The sequence below is a fragment of the Chlorocebus sabaeus genome, chromosome 11, assembly GCF_047675955.1.
Source record: "Chlorocebus sabaeus isolate Y175 chromosome 11, mChlSab1.0.hap1, whole genome shotgun sequence".
NCBI lineage: Eukaryota > Metazoa > Chordata > Mammalia > Primates > Cercopithecidae > Chlorocebus > Chlorocebus sabaeus.
Window position 1 is genome coordinate 101,287,567 of NC_132914.1, and position 20,378 is coordinate 101,307,944.

Here is a 20,378-nt window from a genome sequence, read left to right on the forward strand (position 1 = left end):
AAGTGAAGCAAAGAAACGAAAAGTGATAATTGTGGGAGTGAAGTTCAAATCAAAGATCACTGGAGTTACAGAAGAAATTGTTGGCCATGAGAATGTTGTTGTTGCCACTGTTCAACTCCAGATGGGCATCCAGAAAAACTTAGTAAAGGTAAACTTACGAACATAAATAAGGAATGAAGTTGGAAGTTGTAAGGACAAGGATAAAGATGTTCCAGAAAGTGACATGAGCAAAAAATTCACATTAAAGGAACATTCAGAGATATCTCACAACATTGAAAGCACAAAGGAAAACTTAGAAAGGAGGCTGGGCATGGTGGTTCACACCTGTAATCGTAGCACTTTGGGAGGCTGAGGCAGGAGGATTGCTTGAGCTCAGGAGTTCAAGACTAGCCTTAGCAACATAGGGAGACCCCATGTCTACAAAAAATAAAAAAGTTAACCAGGTGTGGTGGTATACACCTATGGTCCCAACTACTCAGGAGGCTGAGGTGGGAGGATCGCTTTAGCCTGGGAGGTCAAGTTTGTGGTGAGCTATGATCATGCCACTGTACTTCAGCTCAGATGACAGAGACCCTGTCTCAAAAAAAAAAAGGCCTTAGAAAGGAGTATGACAATTTACCACAGCATAGAAAAGATGCTCACTCCATATAGTAAGCTATATGACAAGAAGGTGGTAAGCATGGTTTAAACTACTCATGGTAAGTTTTATGCAAAGAAATAAAACTCTTTAATTCTCAATATTTCTGTTTTAAATTATGGCATAACAAAGAAATATTAGGTTTACAATTTTTTCATTTCTCTCTATATTTATAAGCAATAGTAAGAAAGTTTTTAATATTTTGACAAAAAAGTTTTTAAACATCACAAAACAATTGTAATTTTTCCCACTGGTAATTAAGATCACTTTGAAGGGTGTTGGCTTGCATATCATGTTTGCAGAACAGTATTATCAGGCAAAGTGAAGACTGCCTGTACTTTACATGTATTATTTCATTTATCTATTGATGTCTTTCTTTTTTCGCCTTCGCTAGGTCGCTGCCCCATTTTCAGCACTAGATGGTGCTGAAACCCATGTTTGCCTCCATTCTAATAAATATTCAGTGCCCCTTGTCCTTAATGGGGGATATCCCAGTAGTATGGGAAGGCTGACTAGGGGTTCAGCGTCCAAGGGACCTATGGACCCAACCTCCCACAGTGTGGTGCTACTGAACAGCCACTCTGATTTAGTGTCTCCGTCTCTTTGTCAAGTTACACAGCAGTTTCCAGAGCTGGGATAGTAGTCTCACCTCTCCCCTTTGTCTCTGGCTGTTCTCAAGGATATTTTTCCTCCAGGGACTGCTGATGCTTCTAGTGGTTGAGGCAGGGACAGGTCTTCTGCCAGGGAACCCAAGATTGTGGAGAAGCTGGTTGTCTATGCCTTGATCTCACTTTTTACAGTGTACAGACTGTGAGTTGGGGGAAATTTTCATGTACTTGGTGCCTGGCAGATTGTGGGGAGGGGATTACAGATGTGGAAGTCTACTTCTCTTACCATCTACTCAGAGTTTTTTAAACTTCTCTGTGGCCCCAGCAAATGTCTCATCCTCATAGTTGAGTTATTGGATATTGCTGGTGGTAATTTCAGTGCTGAATATTAGTTTTTAGTTTTCCATTGGGGGGTGTGAAGCCAGCTTGCTTCCTTGCTGCCACTTTGGCACCATATTATCTCATTTAATCCCTTGACTAATCCTGAGAAGCAGATGCTCTTACTCTTCCCATTTTATAGACAAAGAATCTGAGGTTCAAAGAGGATAAATAATTTGACCAAGGCCACACAACTAGTTAAGCTACAACCTATTGGGTCTTAAAGCCCATGATCTTAACCCCAAATGAAACAGTCCAGGTAAATGACTCTGGTGGGTGTTTGATATGGAGGAGTGGGCAGAGAGGAGAGGAAGTAGTGAGAGATGAAAGTACCTTCTCTAACATATGCCTAAAAAGTCTAGAGCAGCACTGTCCAATAGAGCTTTCTATAATACAACAGATGCCCCCTTACCCAAGGGGGATACATTCAAAGACCCCCAGAGATGCCTAAAACCACAGATAGTACCAAATCCTATATAACTCTAACTAAGACAGCTACTAAATGACGAATGGGCAGGTGGCACATACAGTGTGGAAACACTGGACAAAGCATGATTCACATCCCAGGCAGGTAACAGCAGGACAGTGCAAGACTTCATCATGTGACTCAGGATGGTACACAATTTAAAACTTACAAATTGCTTATTTCTGGAATTTTCCATTTAATATTCTCAGACTGTATTGACTGTGGGTAACTGAAACCATGGCTAAAGAGGGATTCCTGTATATGTATAGAATACATAATATTTATACAATCTATAATAGAGAATTAATGTATCTATTCAACTCTGGTATACATGCAGATATACATGGACTTCAGGATCCATCTTTTCTTGATCCTCCAGGACCTCGATCCACCAAATCCCAGCTCTTTCTGAACAGACCTACTTGCCCTATGGGATGTAATTTCCAGTAGAGCTGCTCTACTTCACTAAGTCCTCAGGAAATTAGGCTCCTTCCAGCTCATGGTCCAAGACAGCTGCCCCAGCTCTAGCCATTACATCTACATTCCAGCCAGCAGGAAAGAGTAAGAGAGAGGAAGTTTCCCTCCTCCCGAACACATTTTGGAATTATATATAGTACTTTTGCTTACACCCCATAGGTCAATATTTAGCCACAGGCCACAACTAGTTGAGGGAAGTTTGGGAAATGAATTTTTATTTAGAATGGTCATGTGCCCAGCTCATAGTCCAGATTCTGTTACTGAAAAGAAGAGGAGAGCAGACATTGGGGGTCATCTTGAAGGAGAGTGGGTACAGTAGCCTGGGAAAGTGCTTATTTGTTTGTTTTTTTCCTTCCCAGTCTCAATAATGAGAAGCAGGCAAGGAGAAGAAGGTTAGAAATGATTGCTGGTTGTGTACTTCCAACCTTTTGTTTGCAACTGGATCCTTCTTCTGGGCCCACAATCATGCTCAAGTCTCACCATCCAAAATAATAACAATTTACACAGTACCTCTCTCTCCTTGCCAGCCATTGTTCTTTCTTTCCTTACATTGCCAAGTCTCTGTAAAGAGTAGACTATACATGTTATCTGCATTTCCTAATTCATGCTTCAGTTCTCTCTGGCTTCTTTCCCTCCCACTCCATTGAAAACATTTTAATTCTAGGCCACTACTAACCTCCTAATTTGCAAATCCAACAGTTGCTTCTTCGTCCTCTTCTTCCCTGACTTCTCTATGGCTTTTGGCTTTCCTTACCACTTCTGCCTCTATGAAACCCTCTTTGCCTGTGGTTTCTTTGACATCACCCTCACCCAGTTCCCTTTTAACTTCTCTGGCTACCTATTCTTTATTTCCTTCATGAGTGCCTCCTCTTGTCTTTACCCCATCAACGCTGGCTTCTTCAGGGTGCTATTTTCCATCCCTCTTCTCCAAACTCTCCTCCTAGGTTGTTGTTTCCAAACTACAATCTTGAAGTTTCAAAGACTGAAGGTACTTTATTGTGAAATGGGGACCTCTTTTAGATGCCTTCCTCAAGGAGAGAGTACTCAAAACTGCTCTACTAAAATAGCTTTCCCTTTGGATTACGTACTTTGTCACTGATTGAATTGTATCTCCCCCAAACAATATGCTGAAGTCTTAACCCGCTATACCTGTGAATATGACCTTATTTGGATATGGGGTATTTGCTGATATAATCAAGTTAAGATGAGATCACAGGATTAGCCCTAATCCAATATAGCTAGTGAATTTACAAGAAGAGGAGGAGGCTGGGTGCAGTGGCTCATATCTGTAATCCCAGCACTTTGGGAAGCTGAGGCAGGAGGATCACTTGAGCTCAAGAGTTTAACACCAGCATGGGAAACATGGTAAAACCTCATCTCTAGAAAAAATTTAAAAATTAGTCAGACATGGTGGTGCACACCTGTAATCCCAGTTACTCCGGAAGCTGAGGTGGGAGGATCGCTTAAGCCCGGGAGGTGGAGGCTGCAGCAAGCTGAGATCGCGTCACTGTACTCCAGCCTGGGTGACAGAGCCAGACCCTATCTCAAAAAAAAAAAAAAAAAAAAGAAGAAGAAGAAGAAGAAAAAGACAGACACACAGGGAGAACACCACGTGATGATGTGATGGAGCCAGAGATGAGTGATTCATTGACAAGCCAAGGGTTGCCATGGATTGACAGCTGCCACCAGAAGCTAGAAAGAGGCATGGAAGCATTCTCTCCTACAGGTTTTGGAGGGATCACAGCCATATTGACACGTTAATTTCAGACTTATATATCCTTCAGAACTGTGAGACAAAACATTCCTATTGTTTTAAGCCACCAGATTTGTGGTACTTTATCACAGCAGCTCTAGGAAACTAGTATACATTTCCTCATCACCCTGCAGCTCCCTATCTAAGCCACCAGTTATAGCTTGCAATCCCTTTTGTCTTAAAAATATTTGCCTTCATTTTTCTACTAGTTCAAGGGTTCTCTGGCTTTCAAATATCATAGACTAGTTTTTTTTTTAAATTTGAAGTTCAACATTAGGGTTGCAACTTTTGATTTTTCCTTTAACCTTGTGCTATAAGGGCATTAGAAAAAAACTACCATCTAAGCACAAAACTCTCAGAACAAAGTACAGTTCTTTAAATTAAACACTTTGGGTTTTATGAAAAACTCACTGCTTTATTCCAACTCTTCCAGTTTTATTTCAGATTCAGAAAAACTTATTGCAACATTTAAGAGCCTATCTTATGTACGTGACAAAGAAAAATATTAATAAATATTCATAACCTCTTTTCTGTTTGTAGGCATCTTATTTCTCCCTCCCTTTCCAAATTCTCTTTGGACATATCATGAAATTGGACTGGCTGGGCGCGGTGGCTCATGCCTGAAATTTCAGCACTTTGGGAGACCAAGGCGGGCGGATCACCTGAGGTCAGGAGTTCAAGACTAGCCTGACCAACATGGAGAAACCCCGTCCCTACTAAAAATACAGAATTAGCCGGGCATGGCGGTGCATGGCTGTAATCCCAGCTACTCAGGAGGCTGAGGCAGTGGAATCACTTGAACCCAGGAGGCGGAGGTTGCAGTGAACCAAGATCACGCCATTGCACTCCAGCCTGGTGAACAAGAGCGAAACTCCATCTCAAAAACAAACAAACAAACAAACAAACAAAATTGGGTTATACTCACTGAGAGGGAGAATTTAAGAAGCAGAAGCTAAAAAGAATAGTGAGAATTCCTTTCCTTTTTTTTTTTTTTTTTTTTTGACAGAGTTTTGCTCTTGTTGCCCGGGCTGGAGTGCAATGGCACCATCGTGGCTCACTGCAACCTCCGCCTCCTGGGTTCAAGCAATTGTCCTACGTCAGTCTCCCAAGTAGCTGGGATTACAGGCATGCGCCACCACACCCGGCTAATTTTTGTATTTTTAGTAGAGACGGGGTTTCACCATGTTGGCCAGGCTGGTCTCGAACTGCTGACCTCAGGTGATCTGCTTTCCTCAGCCTCTCAAAGTGCTGGGATTACAGATGTGAGCCACTATGCCCAGCCTGAGAATTCCTTTTTAAAAGGTAGAGAGTTCTCTTTCAAAAAGAAGCTTAGATGGATGAGAAGGTGGAGAAGCATGCTGAGGTTTAAGGGAGTTGGGTGAATGAAGCATATAAGAGAAATTGAAAATGGTAAAAGATGAGGAAAAAAGAGCTTTAGGAAATTTACTATACAGTGTATTCTCCTTTCAGTACCTCTTGAGAATCTGAGGTAGGGATTTAAATTGCTTTCAATTTTTTCTTCCACTGGACTTGTATCTCTATTTATTTTATTTTATTTTATTTTATTTTGAGACGGAGTCTCGTTCTGTCGCCCTGGCTGGAGTGCAGTGGCGCAATCTCCGCTCACTGCAAGCTCCGCCGCCTCCCGGGTTCACGCCATTCTCCTGTCTCAGCCTCCCAAGAAGCTGGGACTACATGCGCCCGCCACCACGCCCGGCTAATTTTTTTGTATTTTTAGTAGAAACGGGGTTTCACCACATTTGCCAGGATGGTCTCCATCTCCTGACCTCGTGATCTGCCCACTTCGGCCTCCCAAAGTGCTGGGCTTACAGGCGTGAGCCACCGCGCTCGGCCTTATATATCTTTGTTTAATAAAAATAGAGATGGGATCTCAACATCTTGACCAGGCTGGTCTCGAACTCCTGGGATCAGTGGATCCTCCTGTCTCAGCCTCCAAATGTGCTGGGATTACAGGTGTGAGTCACTGTGCCCAGTCCTTTTTCAATTAAATTTTTTAAAAATAACTTGTGCATTTTTAAGATATACAATATGAAGTTATGATATCATATAGACCAGGGGTCTCCAATCCCCAGCAACCAGTGCTCGGTCTGTTCGGAACTCCCATGACCTCCCGAGCTCCGCCTCCTGTCAGATAAGCCGCGCATTAGATTCTCAGAGGAGCTCAAACCCTACTGTGAACTGCCCATAGGAGGGATCTACATTGTGTACTCCCTATGAGAATCTTATTCCTGATGATCTGAGGTGGAACAGTTTCATGCCGAAACCATACCCTCCACCCCCCTGCCAAGTCCATACCCCCCACTCCCCTGCCAAGTCCGTGGAAAAATTGTCTTCCATGAAATCGGTTCCTAGTGCCAAAAAGGTAGGGGGCAGCTGATACAGACAGTCACAAGGTTACTATAGCGCAGCATATTAACATATCCATCATCTCATATAGTTACCACCAACCCTTTTTGTGTTTCTGTGGCAAGAGCAGCTAAAATCTACTCATTTGGCATGAATCCCATATGCAGTGCAATTTTATTCCTAATGGACTTGTGTGATTACCTCTAGGATCAAATCACAGGGCAGCTAGGCCTTATTAAGAGTTGCATTGGCTGGGTGCGGTGGCTCATGCCTGTAGTCCCAGCACTTTGGAAGGCCGACGTAGGAGGATCGCTGGAGCCCAGGAGCTGGAGCTCGCAGTGAGCTGTGATAGCGCCACTGCATTCCGGCAACAGAACCAGACCCTATCTAAAATAAATAAATAAAAATAAAGAGTTGCGTAAGACTGCTATCAGAGGCAGTATTGTACAATGGTTGGATATGACTGCTATCAGAGGCAGTATTGTACAACGGTTGGATATGACTGCTATCAGAGGCAGTATGGTATATGGTATAAGGGTTTGGGGGTTCTGGAATCAGAAGCCCCGTGGTTGAATCCTGGCCCCAATCTTTTTTTCAACACCTTTCCTTTGTGTCCCTCATAAAATTACTTAACTGCACTGTGCCTCATTTCTCCATCCACGAAAGGGAGATAACAGGAGCCACCTCACTGGATTGTTGGATGGATTACACGAGTTAATACACATGAGGCACTTAAGGCATCCTGGCTATGGACAGCCCTCACTTGTTAGCTAGCAATGAAACAGAAACCTACAAACCATCTCTTCTCTGCTTAAGCCAAACAAACCAAAAATACCTCGTGTGGCTCACGGTTCCCAAGCTTCCTGGCATGGCTCCCCACAAAGCTGCCCGCGGTTCGCCCTGGCAGGCTTTGTAGCGACCTTCCCTGCCAGAGTCCCAGTCACAGTCGGGAGAAGCGGCCGTGGCCCGGGCTCGCGAGGCGGGCTCCCGCCCGCACCCCACCTTGCGAGGTCCGCGCCCTGCGCTCCCAGCTCTTCGCACCTCTACCCGAGCTTCTCTCACGTTGCTTGTGAGACTGCCTCGCCCACACATCCTAGATGCTCAATTAAAGTGGACGTAAAGGAAGATGCTGTGCCTTCTCCCCAAAATACCGAACGGGAGGCTCTGGGTGGGGACGGGAGACGTGGTCAGTGGGAAGTGTCCTTCCATCCTAAGGTGCGTTGCCCCGGGTGGCCGCTGGCCACGTCGCCTGGGATGGGGGTGGGGCTCCCCTCTTAGGACCCCCCCCTTCCCCGGCGTCTCTCCCCTGCCGGCGGGCCTCCAGCCTGGCCCCCGGCGCCCGCGGCCACGTGACCCCAGCACAGCTGGAGGCGGTTCCCCGCCCTCCCCAGGGAGCAGCGGGTTGAGGCGGGAGCGGTGCATTGTGGGCAGAGGGGCGGGGGTTGGGAAGATGGCGGCTCCCAGCCTCCTCAACTGGAGGCGGGTTTCTTCCTTCACGGGGCCGGTACCCCGCGCCCGACACGGACACCGAGCGGTGGCCATCCGGGAGCTGATGATCATCTTTGGAGGGGGAAATGAGGGCATCGCGGATGAGCTGCACGTCTACAACACGGGTAGGCGCGGCGGTGGCTCGTCGGCCCCGCCTGCGGGAGCCGCGGAGGGGGAGGGGAGGCGAGGCGGCGGCCGCGGCCCTGACAGCTGTCACCGCCCGGTCACTGCTTCCTCGGGCGGGCGGCGGGGAGCGCGGCTCGGCCGGGCGGCCCGGGTCCCGCAGCTCTGTCCCAGACGGCAGCTCTGGATCTCCGGGACCCTCGAGGCGCAGCGGACCCCGAGCGGGGTGCACCGGTCTTCAAGCGGGGGATCCCGGACGCCCCCGCCCCAGCCCGGCTGGAGGACGCAGGCGACAGAAGACCGTGTCCAACTGCCTGGGCCACTCCCCGAAATCTCGCCCCTGTCAAAAAACAAAACCCACTCCAAACCAAAGTTCCGTCGGGCCTTTCCCGGCTTTGCCTACCTGCCTGCCTTAGGAGGAAGACCATCTAGGGGGTGAGGAGGGAAAACGAGAGGCCTTCTGGCACTCTTGCCTCAAATACAACCCGGTGTTTGGCAGGTAACGGCCAAGAGCCCCTCCGTGGGCCGCGCTCTAAACCGGCGGGGACGTGGTGAGGCGGCCTTGTGTCTGCATACTCGGTGTAGGCGCCCTTCTGGACTGGCCCTCGGAAAGAGGACTGTCATAACTTGAGCACCACTGCAGATCACAAGTGTCCCTGGGCAAGGAGCCCCTATCTTTGAGGACCTCTGTGGAATAGAAAGGAGTCTGGAATTTAATTTTTTTCCCCCTTGTAAAATGCTCAGGCTGTCACAAGAAATCTTTTCGGTGTAAAGACAGTGATGGAATTTTGGGTCTACTTCATGCCTGATAACTTTTCTCGGATGAAACAGCTTAATCACAGGAATAATTTGAAGGTTAACAAAATAGTAGAGTCTGAGAAATTTTATTTTTTTCACCCTCTCCTCCTCCCAGCGCCCCAGCATATGAAGTTAAAAAGTTACTGACAGTTTGGTCTTAGTGTTCAAAACCCTGGCTTTGGAACAAATTAGACCTGATTTGAATCTTGCTCTGCCAGTTGCCCAGGATCAGCGCTGAAGTTACCAAACCTTTTTTAGCTTCACAATTTTCAGTTGTAAAATGGAGATTTTTATACTCACCCAGCAGGGGTTTTATAAGAATTAAATGATACAGATCAGGGTTTTTCAACAGCAGCACGGTCGAGCTTTTGGGCCAGGTAATTCTTTGTAGAGGTCGGGGGAAGCGGCCCTGTATTGCCCTGTACATTGTAAGATGTTTGACAGCATCCCTGCCTCTACCTACTAGATGCCAGTAACAGCCCCCTCCAGTTGTGACAACTAAAAATGTCACCAGACTTTGCCAAATGTCTTCTGGGGGGCAGAATCATCCCCAGTTGAGACCCACTGATAATGATGATATATGTAAAGTACTTGCTGATAGTATGTGATAACCGTTGTTGGTTATAATCAGTTTTAATTTTATTTTGGCAACTAGCTACGAATCAGTGGTTTCTGCCAGCTGTTAGAGGAGATATCCCTCCAGGCTGTGCTGCCCATGGATTTGTCTGTGATGGTACCAGAATATTAGTATTTGGGGGTATGGTTGAATATGGAAGATACAGCAATGAGTTATATGAGTTACAAGTAAGTGTATTTAATATTATTTCATTCTGAGGCTTTAATAATGATATTGTTCATAATTTTTCAAAAGATTGCAACATTACTAACATTGTTTAACACATTTTAACATTGTTCAAGTAATGTAAACTTCACATTTTATAGCTTTACAGAAAATGTTTCCACTTCACTTAAAAGCCAAAGTTTCCTGGCAAGTCTTTTTCCCATACCCAGTGCAACATTTATAACATCAAGATACCTGTTACTTAGCATCAGTTGTACATGTTTATACTTAAGTTTTTGTATCTTAGTGCAGTAGAAACTTTAGCCTGCAACAGGAGCACCTGGAGGACCTGTGAAGACACAGATTGCTGGATCCTACCCAGTCAGTAGCAGGCCATAAGCATTTGCATTTCTACCAAGTTCCCAGCTGCTGATGCTCCTGGTTTCTAGAGTATACTTTTTGTTTGTTTGTTTTGAGACAGAGTCTTGCTCCGTCGCCCAGGCTGGACTGCAGCCGTGCGATCTTGACTCACTGCAACCTCTGTCTCCTGGGTTCAAGCGATTCTCCTGCCTCAGCCTCCTGAGTAGCTGTGACCACAGGCACGCACCACCATGCCCAGCTAATTTTTGTATTTTTAGTAGAGACGGGGTTTCACCATGTTGGCCAGGCTGGTCTTGAACTTCTGACCTCAGGTGATCCACCCGTCTGGGCCTCCCAAACTGCTGGGATTACTGGCGTGAGCCACTGTACTCTGCTGCAAGTTCTTAAGTATTAAGTACTGCAGGACTCACAGAGGGATAGTTGGCATTGGCATCAACTGACAGATTGACAACTTTGTTTTTTTTTTGTTTTTTTTTTTGTTCTTTTTTTTTTTTGAGACGGAGTCTCGCTCTGTCACCCAGGCTGGAGTGCAGTGGCGCGATCTCGTCTCACTGCAAGCTCCGCCTCCTGGGTTTACGCCATTCTCCTGCCTCAGCCTCCCGAGTAGCTGGGACTACAGGCACCCGCCACCGCGCCCGGCTCGTTTTTTGTCTTTTTTTAGTAGAGACGGGGTTTCACCATGTTAGCCAGGATGGTCTCGATCTCCTGACCTTGTGATCCGCCCGTCTCGGCCTCCCAAAGTGCTGGGATTACAGGCTTGAGCCACCGCGCCCGGCCCACACTTTGAATAAAACTTTCCACATTTGGAAAATCACCATGCCTGGCCCCTGGGCTATACTTTGAAAACTATTGCTTTCGTGTTTTAGAAATTGTTACCCTCATACTAATATTTGCTACACCTCCCACCTTGACAATACATACAAAAGAGGAGTAACAGTTTCCCATAACCTTTCTAAATTTGACTCTTACTAAACCGGACTCATAGCCCTTGTTGACTTTTCTTCCTGACCTGTGCCTTATCCCTAGGGTGGTGATCATGTGGGTATCTGCTAATTGGCAGATGTGAGTGGTTATACCTATTTACAAGCAACTCATTGCAAAAATAATTTCAGCTGAAGAAAACATCCACGGCCAGAGAATAAGTTTTGGAATTTGATTTGTTAAATGAGCTTTATGTTTACCTTTAAAAGGTTAAAATATTTACCATTCATGGATTGCCTTATTTCAGAAAGTAAGAATGTATAAATTACATTTAATCTTGAAGCTATGTATAATACTTTATTTTTCATTTGGAAAATACTTTAGAACTGTTAGAGTTTATTATTATATGGTTAGTTTGCCATTGTGGAAATCTATGAATATGGAATAGTAACTTGAATGTCTACTGGAACATATATTTTAATTCCAGAAGTTAGCTTGTTGTTTGTCATTTGTCCCAAAAGTAGTTTATTAGTGCCTTCTGATGGGATTTGGATTAAAATGTATTGATATGATGTTGCACTATTGACAGTATAGGAGTGCTTTCTTGATTTTGTCTGACTGTATTTGTGCTCTTTTTTTTTTAAGGCAAGTCGTTGGTTATGGAAAAAAGTGAAACCCCATCCCCCTCCTTCTGGTTTACCTCCTTGTCCTCGGCTTGGACATAGCTTCTCTTTATATGGTAACAAATGCTATTTGTTTGGTGGCCTGGCAAACGAAAGCGAAGATTCAAACAATAATGTTCCCAGGTATGCTGACTCTTTCAGACCAAATGCTTATTTTATGATTTAGAGTAGGAACATTTTATTTTTTCCATCTTTAATTTTTAAAAGGGATGATGCTTAGCTTTTTGCATTTCAATCTAATAGTGGACAAATTTGTGTGTGTTTGTGTTTTCCTTAGTCCCTGGAGCATATTTGTTTTCAAAACTGTGTCTTTTCTTCAGAAAGCATTGGAGCTAAAAACAAAAAAATTGTGTCTTTTCTAATGAGAAATCATCTTATGAAATTAATATTAATGTAACTGCTTGTATCAATATATTTGTATATATTGAGCCATAATGCATTTTAGTTACCTCATAAATGATAATGAAAAGTAACAGATGGTTATTTTAAAATTAGATTTCTCTGGGAATTTGGCAACGAAACTCTGACTGTAAAATGAAAGCTATCATTTCCATGTTTTATACAGGAAGCTGTTAGAGTGGTTCACACTAGCAAATACTTTTACAATCAATTCTTTCCTCCTTTTTCCCAAATAGAATTAATTCACTACCTCTTTTCTTTTCACATCGTGTTTTATTTGTTTGTTTGTTTGTGTATTGAGTTCCAATAAGCCTTTATGAAACAGCTCGCAGGCAAGTTTGGTCCACAGGATGTAGTTTGCTGACACAGATTGTAAATAATGGGGATATCTACATTGTTGACACCTATTATAGCTAATGTTGGTTCTGTCTGCAAAGAATTCCTCTTTCCTTTGGGGAATTGTACTGTTCCATGTAGTGTTTTTTTTTTTTTTAATAAATTTTATTTGTGTAAATTTAAGGTATATAACATGATGGTATAAGATAGATATTTTATATATATATATATAAATGGTTATTATAGTGGTAATATAGCCATCATTTCATATAGTTACCCATTTTTTTTCTGCCTGTGGCATGAGCAGCTGTAGTCACCACCAGGTGTTGTGGCTCATACCTGTCATCCCAGCACTTTGGGAAGCCAAGGTGGATGGATCGCTTGAGCCCAGCAGTTCGAGATCAGCCTGGGCAACATGGCAAAACCCCATCTCTACCAAAAATACAAAAAATTAACTGGGCATAGTGGCACACGCCTGTGGTCACAGTTACTTGGAAGGCTGAGGTGGGAGGATTTCTTGAGCCTGGGAAGTGGAAGTTGCAGTGAGCCAAGATCATGCTGCTGCACTCCAGCCTAGGTGACAGAGTTAGACCCCATCTCAAAAAAAAAAAAAAAAAATTGTGAATACAGTGCATTATTATTAACTGTAGTCCTCATGTTATACATTAGATCTCTCAATTTGTTTATGCTACGTATTTGCTACTTTGTATCTTTTGACCTACATTTCCCCATTTCCTTCCCCTCCTGCCACCCTGACCCTGGTAACCACTGTTTTATTCTCTGTTTCTGTATGTTTTACCTTTTTTTTTAAAACAAAACAAAAACCAAGATTTCACATATGAGATAATGCAATATTGTTCTTTGTGTCTGTCTTATTTCACTTAGCATAATGTCCTGCTGCTCCATCCATGCTGTGGCAAATGTTAGTATATTTTTTTCTTTCTTTTTTTTAGACTTTCTCTTTTTTGATTTTTTTAAATTTTACTTTAAGTTCTGGGATGCATGTGCAGAATGTGCAGGTTTCTAACGTAGGTATACATGTGCCATGGTGGTTTGCTGCACCTGTCAACCCATCATTTAGGTTTTAAGCCCTGCGTGCATTAGGTATTTGTCCTAATGTTCTCCCTCCCCTTGCCCTGCAACCCCTGATATGCCCTGGTGTGTGATGTTCCCTTCCCTCTGTCCACGTGTTCTCATTGTTCAACTCCCTCTTATGAGTGAGAACATGTAGTGTTTGGTTTTCTTTTTCTGTGCTAGTTTAGTTTGCTGAGAATAATGGTTTCCAGCTTCATCCATGTCCCTGCAAAGGACATGAACTCTTTTTTTGAGACGAGTCTCGCTCCGTCGCCCAGACTGGAGTGCAGTAGCGCAATCTCAGCTCACTGCAAGCTCCACCTCCTGGGTTCATGCCATTCTCCTGCCTAAGCCACTTGAGTTGCTGGGACTAAAGGCGCCCACCACCACGCCCGGCTAATTTTCTGTATTTTTAGTAGAAACTAACGTAGGGTTGCACCGCGTTAGCCAGGATGGTCTCGATCTCCTGACCTCATGATCCACCTGCCTCGGCCTCCCAAAGTGCTGGGATTACAGGTGTGAGCCACCGCGCCTGGCCGAACTCACTCTTTTTTATGGCTGCAATATTTTTTTCTTTTTAAGCCCAAATAATATTCACATAGTGTTTTGATCATTGTCATTCTAGCACTCAAGCTTTGGAGATTTAGAGTCCAAAGGGCTGTTTTCTGATTCAGGGCTTATCATGTGTGTCCTTTAGAGCAAATAATCTAAGCTTGTTTCCTTCCCTGTGAAATGGGAGTGATTAAATACCTGTTTTACAGTGTCATTGTGATAGTGAAATAAGATCATTGGTATAATTTTCAAAGCACTTTCAAGTTGCCATAGCATATAATACAGTAGAGTTATTAACCATTATGTCTTTTTACTTGCATTAGATTGATGGTAGGATCTTAACTTTTTTTCCAAACTGTTTTAAAATATAGAAATACTAAAATATGGAAAATTTGGAAACCATAGAAAAGGAAAAAAAAATTATCCCACCACAGTAATCCAGTTACTTTTACTTTTTTGTTTGTTTGTTTTGAGACAGAGTCTCGCTCTGTCACCCAGGCTGGAGTACAGTGGTGTGATCTCGGCTCACTGCAAGTTCCGCCTCCTGGGTTCCCGCCATTCTCCTGCCTCAGCCTCCCAAGTAACTGGGACTATAGGCGCCCGCCACCACACCTGGCTAATTTTGTTTTTGTGTTTTTTTAAGTAGAGATGGGGTTTCACCATGTTAGCCAGGATGGTCTCGATCTCCTGACCTCGTGATTCGCCTGCCTTAACCTCCCAAAGTGCTGGGATTACAGGCGTGAGCTACTGTGCCCGGCCAGTACTTTTACTTTTAACATATGTCTTTTAAAAAAAAATTTCCATTAAACAGGTTTTTAAAATAACACTGGTAAAAAGTCAAGAAATTGGAAAGTGTACAGTGTTCTTTCAACAGCACTATCTCCCAACATAGGCAGATACACATAATTCAATTTGATGTACATCTTTTGGAACCTTTTTCATGTAACACTTTTCATGTACCCTTTTTCACATATTAGCTTTTGTTAGGTTATTGTTTATAATGGGGCAGGCTTCTCAAGGTTATTCTACTTCAGAGGGCCAGTAGGTGCATACAATTACATACAGTGCTTTTTAAAGCCTGTGTTCAAAGCACACATTCATTTCTGGTCACATTCCATTAGTCATAGCCAGCCATATGGCAAAGGCCAGAGTTAGTGGTCTAAGGATATATACTCTGCCTACTGGGAAAGAATGGGAACACATTAACACGATTCTCCACACAGATCTATCTATTTTCTTTTTTTTTCTTTTTTTTTTTTTTTTTGAGAAAGGGTCTCACTCTGTTACCCAGGCTGGAGTGCAATGGCACAATGTCAGCTCACTGGAGTCTCCACCTCCCAGGCACAAGTGATCCTCCTACCTCAACCTGTTTAACTTCTTAAGAAATTCTACCAAATTGCTTTCCAAACTGACTACACCATTTTGCATTCCCACCAGCAGTATATAAGTGTTTTAATTTCTCCACCTTTGCTAATAGTCATTATTGTCTGTCTTTTTTATTGTTGCCATCTTAGTGGGAGTAAAGTGGTATCTCATTGTGGTTTTAATTTGCATTTCCCTAATGATTAATAGCGTTGGACATTGTTTCATGTGCTTTTTAGCCATTCATGTATCTTTGGTGAAATTTCTATTCAAATATTGTGTCCGTTTTGAAATTCATAGTTTTCTTGTTATTGAGTTGTAACAGTTCTTTATGTATTCTGGATATAAGTTTTATGTTTTATTTTATTTTTTAATCAGAAATGTGATTCGGCCAGGTACAGTGGCTCACACCTGTAATCCCAGTACTTTGGGAGGCTGAGGCCAGCAGATCACTTGAGCCCAGAAGTTTGAGACCAGCCTGGGCTACATGGCAAGACCCTGTCTCTGCAAAATATTAGAAAATTAGCTGAGTGTAGTGGTATGTGCCTGTGGTCCCATCTACATGGGAGGCCAGCGCAGGAGGATTGCTTGAGAGCAGGAGGCCAGGACTACAGTGAGCCATGTTTACATCAGTGCACTCCAGCCTAGGCAACAGAACAAGACTCTGTCCCCAAAAAAAAAAAAAAAGTAAAATTTGTGCAAAAAGGCTTACTGGGATGTTTTTTTTTTTTTTTTTTTTTTTTGAGGCGGAGTCTTGCACTGTCACCCAGGCTGGAGTGCAGTGGCGCGATCTCGGCTCTCTGCAAGCTCCGCCTCCCGGGTTTACGCCATTCTCCTGCCTCAGCCTCCCGAGTAGCTGGGACTACAGGCGCCCACCACCATGCCCGGCTAATTTTTTGTATTTTCAGTAGAGACGGGGTTTCACCGTGTTAGCCAGGATGGTCTTGATCTCCTGACCTCGTGATCCGCCCATCTCGGCCTCCCAAAGTGCTGGGATTACAGGCATAAGCCACGGTACCCAGCCCTTACTGGGATTTTGATAGGAATTTCATTGATTATATATTAGTTTGAGGAGAATTGACATCTTAGTAATATTGGGTCTACCAATTCATGAACATGGGATGTTTCTCCATTTATTTAAATCTTTTAAATTTTCTCTCAGCAATATTTTGTAATTTTCAATGTATGTGTTGCTCTTTCTAATTTTGATTAATGTATTCCTAAGTTTTTTATTCTTTTTGAGGATATTATGAATCAGTTTGGTTTCTTTCTTTTTTTTTTTTTTGTTTTTTTTTAGATGGAGTCTCGCTCTGTTGCCCAGGCTGGAGTGCAGTGGCACGATCTCAGCTCACTGCAAGCTCCACCTCCTGGGTTCAGGCCATTCTCCTGCCTCAGCCTCCTGAGTAGCTGGGACTACAGGCACCCACTACCATGCCTGGCTAATTTTTTTTTTTTTGTATTTTTAATAGAGACTGGATTTCACCGTGTTAGCCAGGATGGTCTTGATCTCCTGACCTTGCGATCCACCCACCTCGGCCTCCCAAAGTTGTGGGATTATAGGCGTGAACCACTGTACCCAGCTGATTTAGTTTCTTAATTTCATTTCTGGATTGTTTATTGCTAGTATATAGAAATACAGTTGGTTTTGTTATTTATCTTGTATCCTGTGACCTTGCTGAATTCATTTATTATTTTTAATATTTAAATGGATTTCAATTTTTTTATTATTGTTGATCCTTAGGAGTTCTTTACATACATATTTTTCATATGTTCCAGATGTGTTTTCTAAGTCTTCTCTTTGCCTTTTTTTTTTTTTTTTTTGGAGACAGAGTCTAGCTTTGTTGCCCAGGCTGGAGTGCAGTGGCGCGATCTTGGCTCACTGTAACCTCCGCCTCCTGGGTTCAAGTGATTCTCCTGCCTCAGCCTCCTGAGTAGCTGGGATTTTAGGTGCCTGCCACCATGCCCAGCTAATTTTTGTATTTTTAGTAGAGGCGGGGTTTCACTTTGTTGGCCAGGCTGGTCTCAAACTCCTGACCTCATTATCTGCCCACCTCGGTGCTGAGATTACAAGCATGAGCCACTGTGCCCAGCCCACTTTGCTTTTTTTAAAAAGGGTTTTCAGTTTAGTTTTATCACGTTTGACAATATTTTCTTTTATGGCTTTCTGGTTTTGAATCTTGCTTTGAAAGACTCTCCTTCAGGAATATTATAAAAATAAATTTTCTGTATTTTCTTCTAGTACATTCATAGTTTTGTTTCTGTTTAGAATATTAGTACATTTGTGATATACTTTTGTGACTAGTGTGAGGCTTTTTCTTTTCCTAATTGATTTTCAATTTTCCCAACACCATTTATTAAATAAGCCATTTTTTTCTATTGATTTGAAATTCCATCTCTGTCATGTCTTTATTGTATAAATGTGTCTTTCTAGGCTTTCTAGACCAGGGGTTGCAAACTATATCCTGTGGGCCTGCTGTCTTTTTTTATTAATAAAGTTTTATTGGAACACAGCTATCCCCATTCATTTTGTACTGCTGTTGGCACCTTTCATGTTGAAACAGCACAGTTGAGTAGTTACACAATAGATTTTATGGCCTGTGAAGCCTAAAATATTTACTGTCGGACCGTTTACAGGAAACATTTGTTGATTCCTGCTCTACACTCTATTCTGTTTCATTAATATATTTACCTTTCTATCATTAATTGTGGCATTTGCTATAGGTTGTTGGTATGTGATTTTAATAACATTAAGGACATTTTTCTTTTCTTTTCTTTTCTTTTTGAGACAGAGCCTCACTTTGTCACCTGGGGCTGGAGTACAGTGGCATGATCACAGCTCTCTACAGCCTCGACCTCCTGTGCTCAGACAGCCCTCCTGCCTCAGCCTCTTCAGTAGCTAACTGGGACCACAGGTGCATGCCACCATGCCCAGTTAATTTTAAAACTTTTTTTTTCTTTTTCGTAGAGACAAGGTCTTTCCATGTTGCCCAAGCTGGTCTTGAACTCCTGGGCTCAAGTGATCCTCCCACCTTGGCCTCCCAAAGTGTTGGGATTATAGGCGTAAGCTGCCATGCCTGGCCAAAATGTTCTTAAATTTCCAGCTTATTAGTTTTATTTTTCTCTCTTTTTAACAAGAAATGTATATTGAGGTAGTTTAAATTCATTTTGGAGCTTACTGTGTCTCTCCTTTAATCCATGAATTTTGTGAATTTTTTCTTTGCTGAATCACATTTCTAACATTTATTTATAATACCTATATTTATTAGCGATTTTGCCTGTATTATTTGGGGGAGTAGGGTGCTATTGTAATCTAATTTGAGTATCAGGATTATGTTATCCTTGAAAACATAATCAGGGTTATGTTCTGAGGTCATGGAAAGCCCTCCATCTTTTATTATATTTAAATAATGTAATTCTTTGAATATTTAGTAGAAATTTTCCATATTTACCTGGGATTGGTATTTGATCTTTGATTGCCTTTTCAATTTCTTCTTTAAGTATTGGTCTATTTAGGTTTTCAACTTTTTGTAATTTTTGGTAATTTTTTTTTTTTTGAGAAGTTACCCATTTATCTAGATTTTTAAATTTATTTCTAAAAGTTATAAGATAGCCAGGTGTGGTGGTACACACCTATAGTCCCAGCTGCTTGGGAGTCTGAGGCAGGAGGATCATCTGAACCCAGGAATTCAAATCTAGCCTGGGCAATGTAATGAGCCCTGTCTTAAAAATTTGAAAAATTTATTTATTTAAAAATATTTTAAAGTTATAAAGACAATTCTCTCTATCTTTAAAATCTCTATATCCATTGTTATATCTCTTTTCTTATCCCTAAGTGTTAGTATTGTCTAATCAGACTTGCTAGTGATTTGTTATGTTATTTATTTCAAAGAGCCGTTTTTTAGTTTTATTGACTTTTTCTTTTTAGTTTATTTTCTTTAACTTTTTAACTCTATTCCATTTCTTTCAACTTTTATTCCTAACCTTTTGTTTTGTTTTGTTTTGTTTTATTTTTAGAGACAGGATCCCATTCTGTCACCCAGGCTAGTGTGGTGACACAATCATAGCTTACTGCAGCCTTGAACTCTTGGGTTCAAGCTATACTCCCACCTCAGCCTTCTGAGTAGCTAGGACTATAGACACATGCAGCCATGCCTGGCTAATTTTTAAAATTTTTGTTGAGACAGGATCTTGCCAGATTGTCCAGGCTGGTCTTGAACTCCTGGCCTCAAGCAGTCCTCCTACCTCAGTGTCCCAAGTTGCTGGGATTACCCGCTTAAGCCATCACGCCCAGCATCTTTTAAACTTCTAGTAGTTTGAATGCTTTTTCTAACTTCTAATAATTTGAATGCTCCTTAGTTCATTTTTCAGTGTTATTTTCATGTGATTATATCTTTGGCTATATCCCATAGGGTTTGATACATGCTGCTTTTATTGTCATTGATTTCTATTTTCTCTTTAAAAGTAATTTGCTACAATTTTTTAAAGATCTCCAAGTGGAAAGTTTTGTTATTATTGCCAATATCTAGTTGTATTATATTGTGGTCAGGAAATGTGGTCTATAAAGATGTTTGTGTCTATTTCACAGTCAATTTTTGTGATTTCGTAGGTGCTCATTAAGACCATGAATTCTTGACTGTGTGCAGGGTTGTTTATCTATTAAATCAATGTTTTATGTATTTATTATTATTGATTTTAGAGATGTGGTCTTGCTATGTTGCTCAGGCTGGATAACTCCTAGGCTCAAGTAATCTTCCCACCTCAGTCTCCTGAGTAGCTGGGACTGCAGGCATGTGC

At 42.4% G+C, this 20,378-nt stretch overlaps 2 protein-coding genes across 2 annotated transcripts in view; one reads left to right on the forward strand and one right to left on the reverse strand.

Annotated features, from left to right (window-relative positions):
• The window catches only part of GLT8D2 (glycosyltransferase 8 domain containing 2), a 74,179-nt gene extending 66,228 nt beyond the window's left edge, over positions 1–7,951 (reverse strand). Inside the window, 2 exon segments of the mRNA XM_073021043.1 lie at positions 6,888–7,073; positions 7,522–7,951. The gene's annotated coding sequence lies outside the window, so the exon portion shown is untranslated.
• A 155-nt stretch (positions 7,952–8,106) lies between these two features.
• The window catches only part of HCFC2 (host cell factor C2), a 53,622-nt gene continuing 41,350 nt past the window's right edge, over positions 8,107–20,378 (forward strand). The window contains exons 1-3 of the mRNA XM_008004463.3: positions 8,107–8,299; positions 9,751–9,899; positions 11,824–11,984. Coding sequence (XP_008002654.1) covers positions 8,137–8,299; positions 9,751–9,899; positions 11,824–11,984 — 473 coding nt within the window. The 5' untranslated portion in view covers positions 8,107–8,136. The remainder of the gene's footprint in view (positions 8,300–9,750; positions 9,900–11,823; positions 11,985–20,378) is intronic.